The sequence below is a fragment of the Marmota monax genome, unplaced genomic scaffold (assembly GCF_021218885.2).
Source record: "Marmota monax isolate L192 unplaced genomic scaffold, Marmota_monax_Labrador192_F-V1.1 WCK01_AAM20220418_F8-fsc00145, whole genome shotgun sequence".
Classification (NCBI taxonomy): Eukaryota; Metazoa; Chordata; class Mammalia; order Rodentia; family Sciuridae; genus Marmota; species Marmota monax.
Genome location: NW_026695201.1, coordinates 279,881 through 297,903, shown reverse-complemented (window position 1 = coordinate 297,903; position 18,023 = coordinate 279,881). Strand labels below are relative to the sequence as shown.

The 18,023-nt window shown below is 39.7% G+C and overlaps 1 protein-coding gene and 1 long non-coding RNA gene across 5 annotated transcripts in view; one reads left to right on the top strand and one right to left on the bottom strand.

Annotated features, from left to right (window-relative positions):
* Positions 1-502: 502 nt before the first annotated feature.
* LOC124082508 (uncharacterized) overlaps positions 503-18,023 on the bottom strand; it is a 56,511-nt gene continuing 38,990 nt past the window's right edge. The window contains exons 3-5 of one of the 3 annotated variants that reach the window (XR_009225360.1): positions 2,918-3,089; positions 2,657-2,771; positions 503-957 (exon numbers count right to left, since the gene is read on the bottom strand). This is a non-coding gene — a long non-coding RNA (uncharacterized LOC124082508). Of the gene's footprint in view, positions 958-1,627; positions 2,334-2,405; positions 2,772-2,917; positions 3,090-18,023 lie in introns of those variants that run through there. The other 2 variants (XR_009225362.1, XR_009225359.1) reach the window with 2 other exon arrangements.
* Positions 15,137-18,023, top strand: part of Fcrl4 (Fc receptor like 4) — a 32,554-nt gene continuing 29,667 nt past the window's right edge. Inside the window, exons 1-2 of one of the 2 annotated variants that reach the window (XM_046428907.2) lie at positions 15,137-15,711; positions 17,363-17,383. In XM_046428907.2, the coding sequence (XP_046284863.1) occupies positions 15,681-15,711; positions 17,363-17,383 (52 nt within the window). In that variant the 5' untranslated portion in view covers positions 15,137-15,680. The remainder of the gene's footprint in view (positions 15,712-17,362; positions 17,384-18,023) is intronic. The other variant, XM_046428908.2, reaches the window with a different exon arrangement.

Sequence of the window (18,023 nt, the reverse complement as noted above, 5' to 3'; positions counted from 1 at the left end):
GTTATTCTATAAAAGCCCACATCAAAATGCTGGATAAAAGAAATCATACAATGTCAACAGGTGCAAAAGATATTGGAATAGTTATTAAAAAATCAGTATCTAGAGGCTGGGGTTGTGGCTCAGTGGAGAGCACTTGCCTTGCATGTATGAGGCCCTGGATTTGAGTCTCAGCACCACATAAAAATGAATAAATAAGGATATTGTGTCCATCTAGAACTAAAAAAAAATTAAAAATAAAAAAATCAGTATTTATTCCTAAAGTAATCATCTCATAATTTGGAAGAATATTTACTTAACATGATAAAGAATATGCATTCTAGGCTGTGGTTGTGGCTCAGCAGTACAGTGCTTGCCTAGCATGTGCGAGGTGCTGGGTTCGATCCTCAGCACCACTTATAAATAAATACATAAAAATAAAGGTATTGTGTCCGTCCAACTACAATTAAAAATACATATATAAAAGAATATGCTTTCTAAATTGACATCCAGTGTTATACATAAAAATATAGAATTTAAAATGCTGTCTAAAATGGAGCTAGGACCAAAATGTTTACAATTATCATATGCATAGCATTTAAATCCCAGCAGACACACTAGAATGAGAATAAAAATTAAAGGCATGCATAGTGGAGACTAAGGTTTTAAAAATTGCTATTCATTCTTTATTCATCTCACCATACTTCTTTAGCACTTGCTTGTTTGCTCTTATTGCCATGAACCACCTGCTCTTGATCATGTCATCTATGTGGAATAGTTAAAAACACATGAATTATGCCAGGTGTGGTGGAACAACCCTGTAATCTTGTGACTCAGGAGGCTGAGGCAGGAGGATCACAAGTTGAAGACCAACCTCAGCAACTTAGTGAGACCCTGACTCAAAATTTAAAAAAATTAAAAGGGTGGGGGTGTAGCCAGCAGTAAAGTGTCCCTGTATTTGATCCCAAGTACCTCCAAAATCTGAAAAACAACCAAAGAAAGCACAAATACACATTAATTAGAAATATTCAAGATAAATATAAAAAAATGAAATCCTTGAATATTATCAATCACCAGTTTTAGATTACAATAAAAAAGTTCCATCTAAAATAACAATAAAAATAAAAAATAGTGGAAATGTTATAAAAATGTTGGTTCATTTCAAGTTCACTTGTACATTCTGTAGAATTTTGAACTACCTGCAGAGTTTTCCTTGAAACTCAATAAAATATTCAAAAGTCTATCTGGAAAAGAACATGGGTGAGAATGTTAAAGGATAGATTATTTTAAAAGAACAATGTTGAAAATCTACTTCCATATAATTACACATCCATGGAAAATAATCTAAACCCAGAAATAATAATATCAATAATATAAATCTAGAAATAAATCTAATTATATATTCTTTAATGCATGATAAATAAACATCACCAAACATATATTTTCAGGCTCTACTATAAATTTAAAAATAAACTTTGGAAGATTATAGGTAAATTCTTTTTTAATTTTCTAAAACCTGATGGAAAATTAAGGCTATTTTAAAATAGATTATCTTGATAAACATTGATGTTGTAGAAAAATCAGAGATTCTATAATATAAAAACTAAAAAGTTATGTATTAAAATAACAGAACTAAAGTAGAAACTAATTTTGTGTTGGAAAAAAAACATTTACAGCAAATAAATCAAAGAGTTGAGATAGAATATAAATAATTCATATAAACTGGTAAGAACAACTTGAAAGTGTTACTGAGTAAATGGATAAAGAGCATGATTATATAATACAAAAACACTCCCGCGAGCTGCTGCTGAGCTGACAATGAGCTTCACACGAACCATTTTTTATCCCCAAAACCTATCAAAGCATCTAGCACATACCTTACGGTCAATAAATATTTCTTATATGAATGAACGAATCCATTCAAGAAACAGGAATGGAGGTGCAATCTACAGTCATTAAATTTACAGCATCAGCAACCACTCCAAAAGGCTAAGTGCTATTTAACCAGTGTAGGGAGATTGGCTGAGACCGGCAGATTGCGACATTGCTGCTGGCAGTGCAAACGGTAAAGCTCATTTGGAAAGCCAGTGGGCAAAAACTGGCATGTATTTTGACACAGTAATCTCTGTACCAAGAATCTAAAATAAGTGTGGAGAAAAAGATGTACATAAGGATGTTCATTATAGTTATTATGATAATACCGAGGAAATAAAAGCAGAATCCTGTATCTTAACGCTCATTAAAACGAGATTAGGACAAATAAAAATTTTTAAGAAAACTAGGTTATAGGGGGAGATATGGTTGAGTGGCAGGGTACTCGCCTAATGTGTGTGAGGACTTGGGTTCAATCCCCAGCACTGCAAAATATAAAAATAATCTAGGTTAAAAATTATACATATACAAATAGCAAAACAGTTCATGAAACAAGATGAGCTACAAAATTGAGACTGTTTTACTTTTTAAATGTAACTAATATTTAATGTACAAAAAAATTGGTCTCAAACTTCATCATATTAGATTTAACATTTGGACTCTATGCCTGTAATATCCAGGCTGCACAAATGGTCTCTTCTTAAACATCAAAGAGCAGTTGCGTATTCTCTTCAATGTTCTTGAACCCCCACCCCCCTGTTTCCTACTGCCGTCATCCTATCACACTGGATTATAACTGCTTTCTTACTTTGAATTTCCTTTGTTAGACTGTAAGCTTCTTGAGGTTAGGGACAGTGGTTCAGTCTTCTTGGTAACTACGACATTCACACCCGGAATGGCACAGTAAGTTTTCATGGATCTATCTGTTAAAGAATGAAAAAACATGAAAATTGTCTCCACCAAGTGCTCTTGCAAAGTTGCTGTTCCCCAGGTAAGATTTTGGTGAGACCGGACATCTGTCAAACCCTCCTTTGGACAGTAAAGCCAACCAGCAGTGAGGGAAGATCACCTGCCAAGAAAGGCGAAGGACTAGACTTCATTCTCCATTGTCTTCCTGTTTCTGTGCTATGCCACATCAGTGCTGGGGACCAAGAGAGGGAAATCTGAGGAGCCTAGCAGTCCTGCTGATGGACTGGGGAAGTATCCATCAGCTGTCCCATGCTTCTGGGTGAAGGATAAACCTAGAAAGGAGAAAGATGCAATGGTCACTGGGGAAGCCATGAGCCTGTGAGTTTTGTGGGGAAAATGGGTTTAAGATATCATCCACTGTGGAGAGGATATCAAGCGCGATATCTATGCAAGGTTTCATCAAGCAGGGGAAAATCAAGGAGAGAATTAAGTGTCCTCCGTTACACACCTGCTGGTTCTCGAAGTCCCCCTTCCTAACTCTGAAGGAGACAGAGGGATTCTGAGATGCCAGGCAAGAGAGAATGAGAAAATGAATGAACTATTATTTCAAGAAAGGGAGAAATGATGTTTTCTATAAGAAACTCAAGTTTCAACCTACCAATAGCATCCTCAAGCAACATAGTGGCCTCCAACAGTGACCTGTGTGTGTGCACTGCTTCTTGGGCAGGTTTATGTATGGAGCAGAACTTCAGATCTACACAGATCCAAGTTCAAGGCAATGGCTACCCGCTAGGTGACCGCATTAGATGCAAACAAAGCCTATAGAGGGTTGGACGACAGTATGCCCATCAAGGTCTCTGTCCAATTGAGCCACATCAATGGCACATTGCTTTGTTTTTAAGTGACCTTCTTGCTGATGCTGACTGCACTAGGCTTCCTTCAAGGAATTCTGAGCCTCAGTGTCTAGGGATTGTCTCTTCTTTCTTCTCTCTTGAGCTGTTTCCACCTCGTCCTGATGCCAGCACTTAGGTCCACCACAGGGAGCCCAACGTGACCCTGAACATGAGATTTGGTTTTCTCTGTAGATCAAGATATCCAGCTCCAATCCCACTTCTTCGGCGAGGCCTGAGCCCTGGGATCAAGCTGAAATAACTCCCTGGTGCTCCAGGTCATCACTAAATCGGGTGAAGACTCAGGGTCCCCAGGGTATGAGGCTGAGCAACTTCCATGTCTGGAAACATACCAGAGATCCTGAATTCTTGTGTAGAAGGAGTTTGATATGAAAAGACATTGAGACAAGAAAGAGAAGAATAGAGCAGGGCTATCACTTGGATGTTAGTTCTTTCTTTGCCTGGAAGGTGGGAACAGAGGTTTATTCCAAAGATTACTAAGTTTAATTGGGAACAAACATCTTTGTTTATTTTTAGGAATACACATTGCAATGGGAATACACACAATGTAGTTTACTATGAGCACATTCAAGAAAGTTGAAATGGGGGGAACTTTTAAAGGTAAAATGGGGACTGTTACATAAATTGTTTTGAGATAATAATCCTTGGCTATAAGGATCAATAACAAGGGTAATGTGCATGTAAGGTTGAACAGGCCTTTGATAGTCAGATGTCCTTGCAGAAATAATTTCTGTGTGAGATTGAAGTGGCCTTTGTGCAGGCTAGGGTTCTAGGAGAGTCTTCTGTGATCACTGCTACCTCATATGTGTATAAATAAGATCTTCTCCTTTATAACCTCCCAGCTTTAGTTAGTTAGCATTTGGCATAAACAACTCCATTTTTATTTTGACAACTCTCACACCCTCATGAGTCCCATGTAAATAAATACACTAAACATAATAATGTGGTGTAAGTAGTTTCTAACTGGAATCGGAAAACTAGTTGTGAAGAGCAAACAGTTGAGGCCACACTCCACGTCAACAGTGCCCTTTTATATCCATCTACTTATGCTATAATCATGGAATGACATGTGCTGTACTACATTAACAGAGCTTGATTACATGAAGGATTACTCAAAGCCATTAGGTTCCTGGTTAAAGGGGTTCCCTTCCTCATTCTGCATCCTCTGCTTCCCACTCCTGGAAAAAGAAAATTCTTTTGTTGTTGTTGTTGTTTGCTTGTTTTTACTAGGGATCAAACCCAAGGGCACTTTATGTCTCCAGTCCTTTTTATTTCTCATTGTGAGACAGGGTCTTGCTAAGTTGCCTACTCTAGCTCTGAACTTGAGTTCTTCCTCCTGCTTCAGCCTCCTGAGTCACTGGGATCACAGGTGTGGGCCATTGCACCAAGCGGGATAAGTTAATTCTTAATACAGCTTCTAGATTAACTTTCAACTTGACATCAACTTAAAAGAAAAAAAAATGAGCATTTGACTTTCTTAGGCAATGTGGGCCTGAATATTTTTCTTTCTTTGCCTCCACACTCCATCCAGCAGAGTTTGTCTCTGTGCTTTGAACTTAGCGATCCTGACATACTCTCATTGGTCAGCTCCAAACCAATAAGACATGAAAATAAGATGAGGGGCTAAGAACAGCAAGTTACAGGTACAGCGGTTAGGAAAGACACCACAGAGTCTTGAAGATACCATGAGGTCTGTGGTGTGTACTTTTTCCCTCTCTGTTTTCAGAAGAGTCAAGATGTGGCAGAACAAAAAGAAAACAGGATTTGGACCAGCAAAATGCCAACTGTTGTTTACTAGTTGTTTGATCTTGGAAGCTAATTGTTCTCTCTGAACCTCAGTTGTCTTATCTGTAAATTGGGAGTAGTTGCTCCTCTCTCATCAGGTTGTTGAAAGATTGCATGAGACCCTCTAAAACATGCCTGTTGCAAAACAGCGAATGATAAATCGTACCTGTAATATCCAATTATTATAATCATTATTATGGAAAGCACTGTTCTTATAGAATTTCTAAATTCTATAAGAATTTAGAGATTGCTAATGACTTTAACCATATTGCTGCCACTACATTTTCCCAGTCTGAATCTCCAAACACAGAAACACAGGTGGAGTCCTCATATGCACTCATAGTCCTAATCGGGGGGAGCAGATTCTTCAGATCTTCAAATATTCAGAATATTTTAGTTGGGTTTCTTGGGTCTAGCAACAGAAACCAATTCTGGCTGTCTTTTTTAAAGGGGGATAATTTACTGGAAGGACCTCAAGGACTCAGAAAATTGGAAGAAGAATAGGCTTTAAAAATGAATAGAACCCAGAAGGAATTGACAGCCCAGGCCGCAGGAACCCTGCAAATGTCATGCTGCAGAAAGTTGGTCTCCACAATGTGCAGATCCATGCACCACAGAGGCTCCACACCCTGATGTCACCAGCTCAAGCTGCAAAGTCCTGGGATAAAAATCTAACTGGCTGAGCCAAGGTTCCATGCCCAGGTTTTGACGGCATTTGGGTAGGGAGTGGAAGAATCTCACATGCTGCGCTATTTTCCACCGAGTCCACGAGCAAGGTGATACCGCCTGAAAACAAATAGAAGTGCTAATTGGAGGGCAGTTTTGTTCCCAAGACATGGAGTAAGTAAATGACAAGAATCTGCTAAAGACAGTGACCTGGGCATCTAAGACCCTAAGTAAATCATTAGTTTTAATTATATTCTTCTTCTATCCCTGGGCATCTAAATGAAAGTGCTAAGCTATGGCTAGTTTTAGTTCCCAGTCTTTTTTTTTTTTTGAAATCCACAATAACCCACCCATTTCATGATGTGGAGATGATGCTGCAAGAGAGGTTACTACAAAAAGCAGCTTGGGAGTCTGAGGCAGGAGGATCCCAAATTCAAGGCCAGCCTTGGGAATTTAGTGAGGCCCTCAGCAACTTAGCAAGATTCTATATCAAAATAAAACACAATCAATAACATGAAGAAAGAGACTACAGAATGGGAGAAAATCTTTACCACACACACCTCAGAGCACTAATCTCCAGGATATATAAAGGACTCAAAAAAACTTAACAACAACAACAACAACAAAACAATAATGGGCTAAAGAACTGAACAGAGGCTTCACAGAAGAAGAAATACAATTGATCAACAAATATATGAAAAAATGTTCAACATCTCTAGTGATTAGAAAAATGCAAATCAAAAACTTCTCTCAGATTTCATCTCACTTCAGTCAGAATGGCAATTATCAAGAAGACAAGAGCAGTAAGTGTCAACGAGGATGTGGGGGGAAAGGTTCACTCATACATTGCTGGTGGGACTGCAAATTGGTGCAACCACACTGGAAAACAGTCTGGAGATTCCTCAGAAAACTTGGAATGGAAGCACCCTTTAACCCAGTATTCCATGCCTCGGTTTATACCCAAAGGACTCAAAATCAGCATAGTATAGTGACACAGTCATATCAATGTTTATAGCAGCTCAATTCACAATTGGTACACAATGTAATCAACCTAGATGCCCTTCAACAGATGAATGGATAAGGAAAACGTGGTACATATACACAATGGAATATTATTCAGCCTTAATGAAGAATGAAATTATGGCATTTGCAGGTAAATGGATGGAGCTGGAGAATATCATGCTAAGCAAAATAAGTCAACCCCCCCAAACAAAAGTCTGAATGTTTTCCCTGATAAGCAGATGCTGATCCATAATGGGGGTGGCTAGGGAAGAATGTAAGAACTTTGGATTGGGTGGAGGGAAGTAAGGGAAGGGGAGGGGGTGAGGGGGTGGGAAGGATGATGAGATGAGATGGACATTATTACCCTATTTACATATACGATTGCAAGATCCATGTGACTCTGCCTGGTGTACAGCCAGAGGAATGAGAAGTTGCTTCATTTGTGTAAAATGTATCAAAATGCATTCTGCTGCCATGTATAATTAGCAGGAGATTGCTAATGACTTTAACCATGTTGCTGCCACCACTATTCTAAAAAATAGAATAAAATAAATAAATAAGTAGAATGAAGAAAGGGCTGGGGATATAGCTCAGTGGTGACGTGCCCAAGTCTTCAGTACCAAAAAAGGGGAGAGGGTCCAAAACTTTAGGGTCTGGTGGCAAAGAGCTTCTCTATTCAAGAGGGAGAATAGCTCATCATGCTAGGCTGAGGAAGCTTTGGGAGAGAGCGCTCTTTTAAAAATCTCCTTCAGAACACCTCTGCCTCTGGCCTTTCTGCCATCTTGTATTCTCCTTTTCTTCCCTGACGTATTCCACAAATCCTGAAGCTGGGCCAAAGGCAAGACATGGAAGGGTCTTGTCCTTCCCTACCTGTGCCCCTATTAAGAATTCTATTCTATCATTTTTTCAAGCATTCACTCAACTTATCTGCATTTGGGCTACTTTGCTTATTACTCTGTATTGACTCTGGAGAAAATATTAAATTCCTACTATGCACATTTTCACAAATGACCATATTGTTGGCTCATATAATAATGCATAAATTATTTACAAGTTAAAAGTGAGGAGGTTTAACATAAAAATACATACTTTGAACTTCTCTTTAAAAATTGGAAAAATCAAGTAATAGCTGATCTTCAGAACATGTGCTATTATCAGCTATTGATAGCAATACTCGGAAGCTGAATCACAGCTGCCACCTTTAAGTGGAGCACACGTCCTCCAATTGGCCATAGTCTCTGCCACTCCCTATTGTCTCCCAACACTGAAGACAAGTGACAATTACCACTTATTCTCACAAATGTCCAAGTGTTTGACTTTCAATAGATTGAAGAAGACAATGAGCTTTTATCTGTACCTGTGAGAGAATAAAACAAAACAGAAGAACTTGTGGTTTTATGAAAAGAAGGGAGAGATTGTTTCTTTGTGAAAGCAGAAAAAAATCTTCATATATATATATATATATATATATATATATATATATATGAAGCGATTATTGTTAAAGAATTATGACTAGAGAAAATGACTGTTGAAGAGCTTCATGAACTAAAAAATAAAGAATTGAACTTTGAACTGGGTTTCTATAAAGTGTTTGTAAATTAAATATAGCTATGATAAAGTGGATTTATGTATTATGTAAAAAAAATTCCACAGAAGATAAATCTGTAATCTACGTCTGTTTTTTATTTTTAGTGTTTATTTATGACACATAAGATTATGCTTTAATATATGTATGCATTTTGAAGTGGCCCAAAACAAGCCAGTTAACATGGGCATTACCCCATATATTTAACTTTTTTTATGGTGAGAACCCTCAAAATCTACTCTCCTAATGAAAACAACACAGTAAATCCTGCTGTTGTGTACATCCATAAGAATGGGGTCCTAACTAGAAAAAGATATATTCCATGCTTGTAGAAATATATCAGAATGGACTCTGTTATTATATATGACTAAAACGAACAGATAAATTAAAAACAAATTTTCAAGTATATAATGTATCATTACTAACAGTAGTCACCATGATATACAGTAAATCTCCAGAATTTATTTCTCCTAACAGAAATTGTGAAGCCTTTGAGCAACATCTCCCACCCTCTCCAGCCCAGACTGGTACCATCTTCCACTCTCTTCTCCAATGAGCTTGAAATTTTAGAGTCCACCATGAAGGATCTGTCTTTCTGTGCCTGGCTTGTTTCACTTAACATAATGTCCTCCAGGTTTATCCAGGTTGTCACAAAAATGACAGGATTTCATTATTTTTTCAATAAAAAGCCAAATAGTTCTCCATCGTGTGTTTATATTACATTTTCTTTACCTGTCTCTCCATGGACAGACAGACAGATTGATTCCACATCTTGGCTGTTGCAAACAATGCTGAAATGAACATGAGAGTGCAGATCTCCCTTCAACCTGATTATTTCACGTCCCTTGGCCACACACCCAGGAGTCAGACTGCTGGGTCATAGGGTAGTTCTATTTTAAATTTTTCCAAAAATCTGCACATTGTGTTTCTACCATGACTGTACTAAAGAATGTCTATCAGCAGAATTATGATTCCAGGAGAGAATCAACCATTGGCTGATATTCAGGAAATTGAAAATATGACTATAGAACTGAAAGGCTAAGTGTGTGAAAATTTTAAAGTAACTCATTTCATTTTTCTATTGCAATTTATTAGAATATAAATATAAATAATGCTTAGGTTAACTATGTTTATCTCAATATCATTAACACTCAAGATGGGACTGAATACTTTGCTCATGGTGACAATAGCATATTAAGGTAAGTCTTTCCCATTAATAACTGTGTGTAACCACACCAAAACTTAGTGGCTTTCAACAACAGCCATTTGTCTATCTCATGATTCAGCCATTTGGCAATGTGGGTGGGGCTCAGCTGGACAGTTAACTGGACTCTCCTGGACTCACTCATGCATTTATGTTGTCAGCTCACAGGTTCGGGCCATCTTGCTTGTGATGGCTTCCTTTGGATTGGCTGAGGTGACTGGGTCCACTCTCCAAGATCTTTCCTCCTTCAGCATGCTAACCCAGGTTTATTCACATAGTAGTTAGTGTCTTCCGAATAGTGAAAGTGAGGCATGCGAGCCCTCCTGAGCACCACATTCAGAACTTTCACCACATTGCTTCTGCCACTTCTAACAGCGAAAGCAAGACTGGAGGAAAACTGTTCCGTTCATGCACTTATGATCCCAATTGTGTGGGTTTCTACACCAAGCAAGCTTCTAGTTCTCCACAGACACAAACTGGGTGTCCCTACAACTTAATCTACCTAGAGTTAATGTAGAGCCCCCGGGTTGAGTGTCCAGCAAGAATGCTCTGCACATCCGATGCTATTCACCTATATTCACAGAAGTACCCACACTTCTGTCCAACATGGCTACAAATCAGCTTTTCATCGCTGTGACCAACAGATCTTACAGGAACAACATAGAGGAGGGAAAGCATATGTTGGGTCATAGTTTCAGAAGTTCAGTTCCTGGTCAGCTGACTTTATAGCTCTGGGCCTAAGGTGGGCAGACATCTTGGCAGAAGATGGTGGAGGGAAATAGTTCAGGACGTGGTAACAAGGAAGCCAAGAAAGAGCTCTGCTCGCCAACCAATGGCATACCTCCCTGTGACCCACCTCCTCCGGCCACTCCCCACTTGGCTACAGTCACCATCCAGTTGATCCTTGTCAGTGCGTCAATCCACTGATTAGGTTACAACTCTCATAATCTAATCTCTTCGTATCTGAACACTCTTGCATTATCTCACGCATGAGCTTTTGGGGAATCCTGCATATTCAAACCATGTCAGATTTCCACAAGCCCCTCATAAGATTTGATAATTTGCTAAAATGGCTCATAGAACTCAGTCAGGGAAGCACTTAATTTACCTTCACCAGCTTATTATAAAGCATATGATAAAGAATACAGATGGACAGCCAGATGAAGAGGCACCTAGGGTGAGGTCTGGAAGAAGTCAGAGCACAGGAGCTTCTGTCCCCGTGGAGTGGAGATGGGCCACCCTCCCATCACCAAAGTAGAGGCTCTCTGAACCCTGTACCAAGGGGGTTTGTGGAGGCCTCACCACATCACGTGATCTATTATTAACTTAATTTCCACTCCCTCTTCCTTTCCTGGACTATTAGGTTGTGTATGCTTGGGAAGGTAGAACTGAAAATTTTAGACTTCGATTCATGACTTGGTCTCTCAAGGCTTCTAACTAGATCCTTTCCAGATACCATCCAAGAACCCATCAAGAGCCACCTTCCTAGAACAAAAGGTGGTCCTAGTGTCTAGGAAATTTCAAAAGATTTAAGAGTTTGGTGTTGTGAGCTGTAGTTAAAGAATAAATATTAGAATAAAAGATATTCCTAGCTCCCATATCATTCAGGAAATTATGAGTTTCATAAGCTGTGTACCAGAAACCAAAGTATATTTATCATGTCACAAAAACACAAGGTCAAACCATGTTTAAGAACTATAAAAATAGATTCAACTTTTTGGGAGAAGCTGCAAAATTACACTGTAAGCCTATGGATACGGGGAGGGAAATAACTTATGGCCATTTTTGCCACTTACCACAAGTCTTAAAAAGTCAAATATAGCTTGAACACATTAGTTAACAGAATCTAGATGTACCCCTACCATGATCTGTATTAACATTGAACGTGTTAGAAAGTTTAAATTCAAGATGGAAATGTTTTGCCATGACAGAGGATTTAAATCCATCGTCACATCATCCAAAGCCATCACTCTGTGCTAACACTTTAGATATAGAATAAATACATCTCAAACTCAGTAATAAAAAGGGGGGCATGGGCTAGATGAGTTCTCGATGTTACGGTAACAGAGAGATTAACACTTTATGTGATGAATAAGATGTAGAATATGGAGATCAGCCACACAGGGAGTTTAGGAGGTACTATGTCACTATGGCTATAATTTGAGGTTAGTCAGCTTTTTATGGCTGTGATACTTGCACAAAACAACTTAGAGGAGGAAAGATTTATTTTGGCTCCTGGTTAATGGGTGTCAGCCCATGATGCATTGCTGTGGGACTCTGAGGTGAGGCAGAGCATCATGATCAAAGGGCACAGCAGAAATATGCTTTCAGCTCGCAGCAGCCAGAAAGCAAAGAGAGAGCGGGGAAGGGCCAGAAAGACGACAAACCCTTCTAGGGCCCACCCCCAGTGAGTTTTTCTCTCAACTAGTTTCCACCTGCCAGGAGTCCATTCAACCATCAATAAATGAATCCACTGAGGAGCCCAAAGCCCTTATGATCCAGTCGCTACCCAAAAGCCCCCCCCCCCTTGGAGCACATGAGACATTCCAGATCCAAGCCACAAGAAGTGTCTTCCACAGGTCCAGGTTTGGAGGACTGGGGATATAGCTCAGCACTTGCTCAGCATGGGAGAGGCTCTGGATTCGATCTGCAGTATCAATCAATCAATCAATCACAAAGGTATATATATGGGCTTGGTCTCCAGGGTGGAGATATTGGCAAGTGCTGTACTGGGAGGCAGGTATCTCCCAAAGTGGGAGGTCCTTAGGTCACTAAGGGAGTACCCTTGGAAGACAGTGTTCATGGGACACATTGATAGTTCTCATGAGAGGACTGATATAAAAGCCCAAGTTTGGCTCTGCCCTTCCTCTCTCAGTTCCGGGCTTAAGGTGTAACCTTTCGTTCTGACACAACTGTCCCTGCTGTTGTCCTCTGCCGCCCTGACCACAAGCAAGCCAGTGAGGTGCTGTGCCTTTGAACCTCTAAAACTGTGAGATAAACAAATCTTTCCTTTACAAGTTAGTTGCCTCATGTATTTCTTTGTAGTACAGGTGGCTTACTTGCAGCACGGTGAATTAAAAGGAAATAAATTGTTTATGTCTTCCACTGAGCAATCTTCTTACCAAAGACCAAATAGTTGGACTTTTAGCGGACAGTGCCTCCCCTTTCAGCACGCTGACTACTTCTGAGATAAGCATTTGCAATTACCCCAAATTATGCTCCTCTTCATTGAAATCAGTTTCCAGAAATAAAAGGAAAGGATTGAACTACATATCCCAAATTGTGGAATCGAAAAATGAGTTCAGAAAGGAAAGATCTGAAAATAAACCAGTATGGTTGAATTTACTTTTTTTTTCAATTAATATTGATAGTGAGCCTGAAGAGTCACAAATAGAAATAATTGAGGAGTAAGGCAACACTGAGAAACAATATAGCAATGGAGGACTGCCAGGATTCTACAAAGAAGAAGTCCTCCTAAATATAAAAACGATTGTGCACAGTTCCTTCGCATGGTCAGAAGTGCCGACATTTGCAAATAATTGTTTGCCTTTATAAAACAATAAAACTAAATATGGCAACCGTTTAAAGAACACAAAGCTGAATCCTACGTTGCATATACAATATGAAATGTAAGTTCTCACACTAATTTCTTGGTGCAGAAGAAGCGATGTCAGGTTTCCAGTTCCTGACTGAAAAATAATGACTACCGAAGGAAAAACTTTATGTTTGCATGACAATTTGGACTTTTCAAGTTTGGATTGAAAATATAGTCTCTAATACATTCTTATATTGTTACAAGCATATCCAATATTTCAGTAAAAAATAATTGAATTTCATTGCATTCTGGAAGTTGATTATTCTAACATGTCATTCCCTTCTCTCTACATTGCTGATCCGGCTCCCACAGGCTTTGAATTTGCAAAGCCTATTTGAAATAGACTAAGTCAGATTAAAACAAATGCCAGGGGCACCAATCTATGAAAAGCAATCAAACCAGAATAAATCGGTAAAATGTGAACTCACTCCACTCCCATAAAGTAAAGAGGACCCTCCAGTGTAATTTTTTAAAATAGGCCTTTCTAAAATGGGCTTTTTGTTAAATATTTTTTGTGGTGTGCAGTTCAAGCTAAAAATGGGTTGTCACAGACAGCATTCAGAAGTCATTTAATGCACAGTTTAATGTTGTGTCCTGGTGAACTGGTGATTTTACTTTAGTCTCTAAAATTTTAAGTTCTTTTATATTCAGTTTTCCAATAAATTACCTGATTTGGTAAATCATAAAATCTAATGAAGGTTATAGTTTTAAATGTTTTATTTTGGTGATCCTTTTTCAAAACTTATCTTTTAGCCAACGGAAGTAAAGTAGTAAGAAAGTCAGTTGCCCCATTAAATGAAGTTCATGGAAAATCAGTATCACCTCTTCGATTTCCTATAAGTGTTATGTGCCTCCCTAGCTTTTTCTGAAAGGGGTCAGGGCAAGAGTAAAAATGTATGTGTATACGTATGTGTGTGACAGTATATATGGCTATAATTTCATAGTTCTATTAGAAAAATACAGAGTGCTCCTCATTTGCTTCTAGGTCCATTATTCTTCCTTACAAGAAGGCCAAGGGTCATTTATTTGGAGACATGTAGGATGATGGTAATGGTGATGGTGACTGCCTTCCTCCTTCACCCATGCTAACTCCCTGTTGGAGAATGACATGCCTTCAAGTTGAATGCCACTTCCACTAGGAAGGCTCTCCTGAGTCCCCATCCCAAGTCAATTTCCCTCCCATCAGAGCACTTTCTCTCTGTGTCTCATTCCCTATTGACAGTCTGTCTCCCCCACTAGAATAAAAAGCTTGTTGAGTCCAGATTTCTACTATGCTCCCGGCACCTGGCACTATAGCTAGAATACACTTAAATAAACAACGTATCGGTCAAGATATTCCTGTAGCAAATCTCAGATTCTAGGACCTTAAGTGGAAATTGACAGTCTCGTTATCTAAGAAGAGCAAGATGGGGGTGAATTTCCTTTTCAGTTCATCTCTTACTCAGATCACAGGTTGTGGCTTCCCCTGGGAGAGATGAGTCAGGATATTTTCATATATGTTAGAGGTCTGAGTTGTCTTGTGACTAAGAAATTCATTATGTGTCTAGACAGCCAGCTGAAGGGGGTGGGGCAGCAGAGGCAGTAAGGGTCAGGGGAGTGCATTTCTGATCAAATGGAATGTTCTCCATGTTTCAGGTACATCCTTGGATTATGTGAACCTCAGGAGGACTTCGGTCTTGCCTGGTTTCTGGTATCAGAGAGGATCCACCTGTGATCTATCTCCTGGAAAGACAGAGCCAGAAAGTTTTGGAAATGTGACAGCTGCAGCTGGAGAAACGCCCCCTACCAGGATGTGAGTGACAGCAAACTCCTCACACCAAGATGTCGGAGCAAAGCTTCAATCCTCCTGTCAAATACTGACTTTCACTTTCTGGGTTCTCTTGCACTGGGCAACATGGTATTTTAAGAAAGATCGCTCCACTTCTGGTTTTCACTTCATTATGCAACTAGCTCTACTCAGAGAACCACTCCTGAACTCGCTTCTGTGAGCGCACAGAGTGGAAACACGCTGAACTCCTGAACTCGCTTCTGGGAGCGCACAGTGTGGATACACGCTGAACTCCTGAACTCGCTTCTGGGAGCGCACAGTGTGGATACATGCTGCTTTGACAGTCTGGGCTGACCTGGCGTGTCTCCTGAGATCTGCTCCTCATCCAGCTGTTGGGGCAGGACTCCATGCTGCTGTGGGTGTCCCTGCTGGTCCTTGGTGAGTAATGAACAGGAGCCTGGCCTGAGCCTCCTCCCAAGCAAAGGGCCCCCTCTCCTGGCTAGTGAAAACTGCAGAAAATGAGCAAAAAGGAAGGTATTGATTTAATGCTATGAGGGAAATAAACAGAAATTGATATCCAGAGATGTGATCTTCATCCACTTTGGCTTTTAGTTGCCTGTGGGAAATTCCTCCCCATTTTTGTTTTCAAATGAAAACAAACAAACAAACAAACAAACAAACAAAATATCTAGATTTGGTTACCCCCCACCCCCCGCCACCCCATGCAGCTCATGAAAACTCAGAGAAAAATACAATCTGAGATTCTAAGGACCATATATATCCTAATTGTGAGCTGAGGCAATTGATGCTTTGCTGAGAATAGCTATTTCCTTCTCTGTATCCTGCAATCAAACCATGAGAAGAGAAAAAAATAAAATGGTTTCCCTTGGACTGCCCTGACCCCTGCCCCTGCTTCTGTGTTATTTGACAATATTTGTCCACATGAGACACTGAATTCCTAGTAATTCACACTAGGGAATTTAAAAAGTCAGTCTTGTGTATTTGTTAAGTGTGTTTGTCTTGCTCCAACTTGGATCCCCCGACTCTAACTTGGGGAAGATTTATTATTAGTGTGATATGCACCTCATGGGATCAGCAAATAAAGAAATGATGGGTGGTGTCAGCACAGCACAGAGTGGAGCACCTCAGAGAGTAGAGAGGCCTGGAGATCACAGCCTCTGCCCTCAAGAGCTGACACTGATTAGAACATCAAAGTTCCAATGCAAGAACCTTTGACCTGCCAATGTCAGAGAAATATTACATACTGGGTCACAGGATGATGGATGATGATGACAATTGCTTCTTGCTAACCCCTATGTCTCAGACACCCTTCTGGGAATATCCCCATGTTATTAATTTATCCAATTCTTTAACGATCCATAGCTTGGAACTATTATAACTCACATTTACAAATGAGGAAACTAAGGCACAGAAACTGTGGTCTCAATACTAAGATTCATGAAGCTAGAATTAGTGGTGGTGTCAGGATTCAAACCCATCATCTGACTTCGGAGACTATGCATTTAACCGTCACCCCATACTGTATGTTCAGTTCTGAGCTTCAATAAGCTTATTGATTGTCAGCGTCCTGAGTCAAGAGAAGAGAGAGCTTGCTTCAGCCTCGAAACACCTGATAAGGCTTCATGGAGGAGGGAAGGTTTCCTTTGGACCCTAATGCGTGGATGCGACTTGACTTAACTTGGTACTGAAGGAGAAGAATACTCCAGGAGTCAAGATCAGCAGTAGCCCCATACTTAAAAAAAAAAAAAAATTGACAGCAACCATTAATTGAGGACTTACTAATTCAATTCATTATAATAACACCACGAAGTCACTTTTATGGTCCTCATTTTTCAAAAGAGGAAACTGAGATTTGGAAGTTTATGTGGTTTGCCCAGGGTTTACATGGCTAAAATGGAAACCAGGTTGTCTGAGTCCATAACGTGAGATTTTGGCCACCATGTTACGTGGAACTGCACGTGTTTCTCTTCCTCTTGTTTTGTAATAGAATGTGGCATGCGGGTCCTCAGGGAGACATGGTTGGGAACACCCTGCCTGTGCTGATACCTGGCTTTTTACTCTCTTGCAGCTCCAGTCCATGGACAATTTGGTAAGTCCCCGGTTTCTTTTCTCTTTCCTATCTCCAGATATTCTAATAACTAGCCTCTAACTCTTGTAGAAGACCACATTGTCTCCTTCCTTTCTTCTCTGAGCACTGCAGGGACATAAAAATACTAGTTGTTCTGGTGATTCTGAGGCTAAGCATTAGACTATTTGGAAGTACCTTTCTCAAACCAAACCTGCCACCTGTTGGATGAATATGGAGGGCTGGGACACGTGTCACCGGAGTTCACAGGAGGAGGAGGCATCACCTCACCTGATGTGGGATTCTGGCCAGGGCTGATGTTGGAATGCATAGAATTTTGAGAGGGAAAGATTTTTAAAAGCCATTATTACAAAGTGGGAGGCTGGAGCTCCAACTCTGTCCCTACCCATGTGTAACCAACTTTCTGTAGACACATTTTTCTAGTAATAGCTCAAATCATGATAACTCTGAGCTCCCATCCATCTGCTATTCAGCAGAAAGCCAAGACTGTCTTTCTTTCCTTTCTCTCTCTCTCTCTCTCTCTTTTTTCTTTCTTTTATGCTGGGGATTGAATCCAGAGGTTTATGATTGTAGACAAATGCTGTACCACTGAACTACAATTTAGTCCTTAATATATATATATATATATATATATATTTTTTTT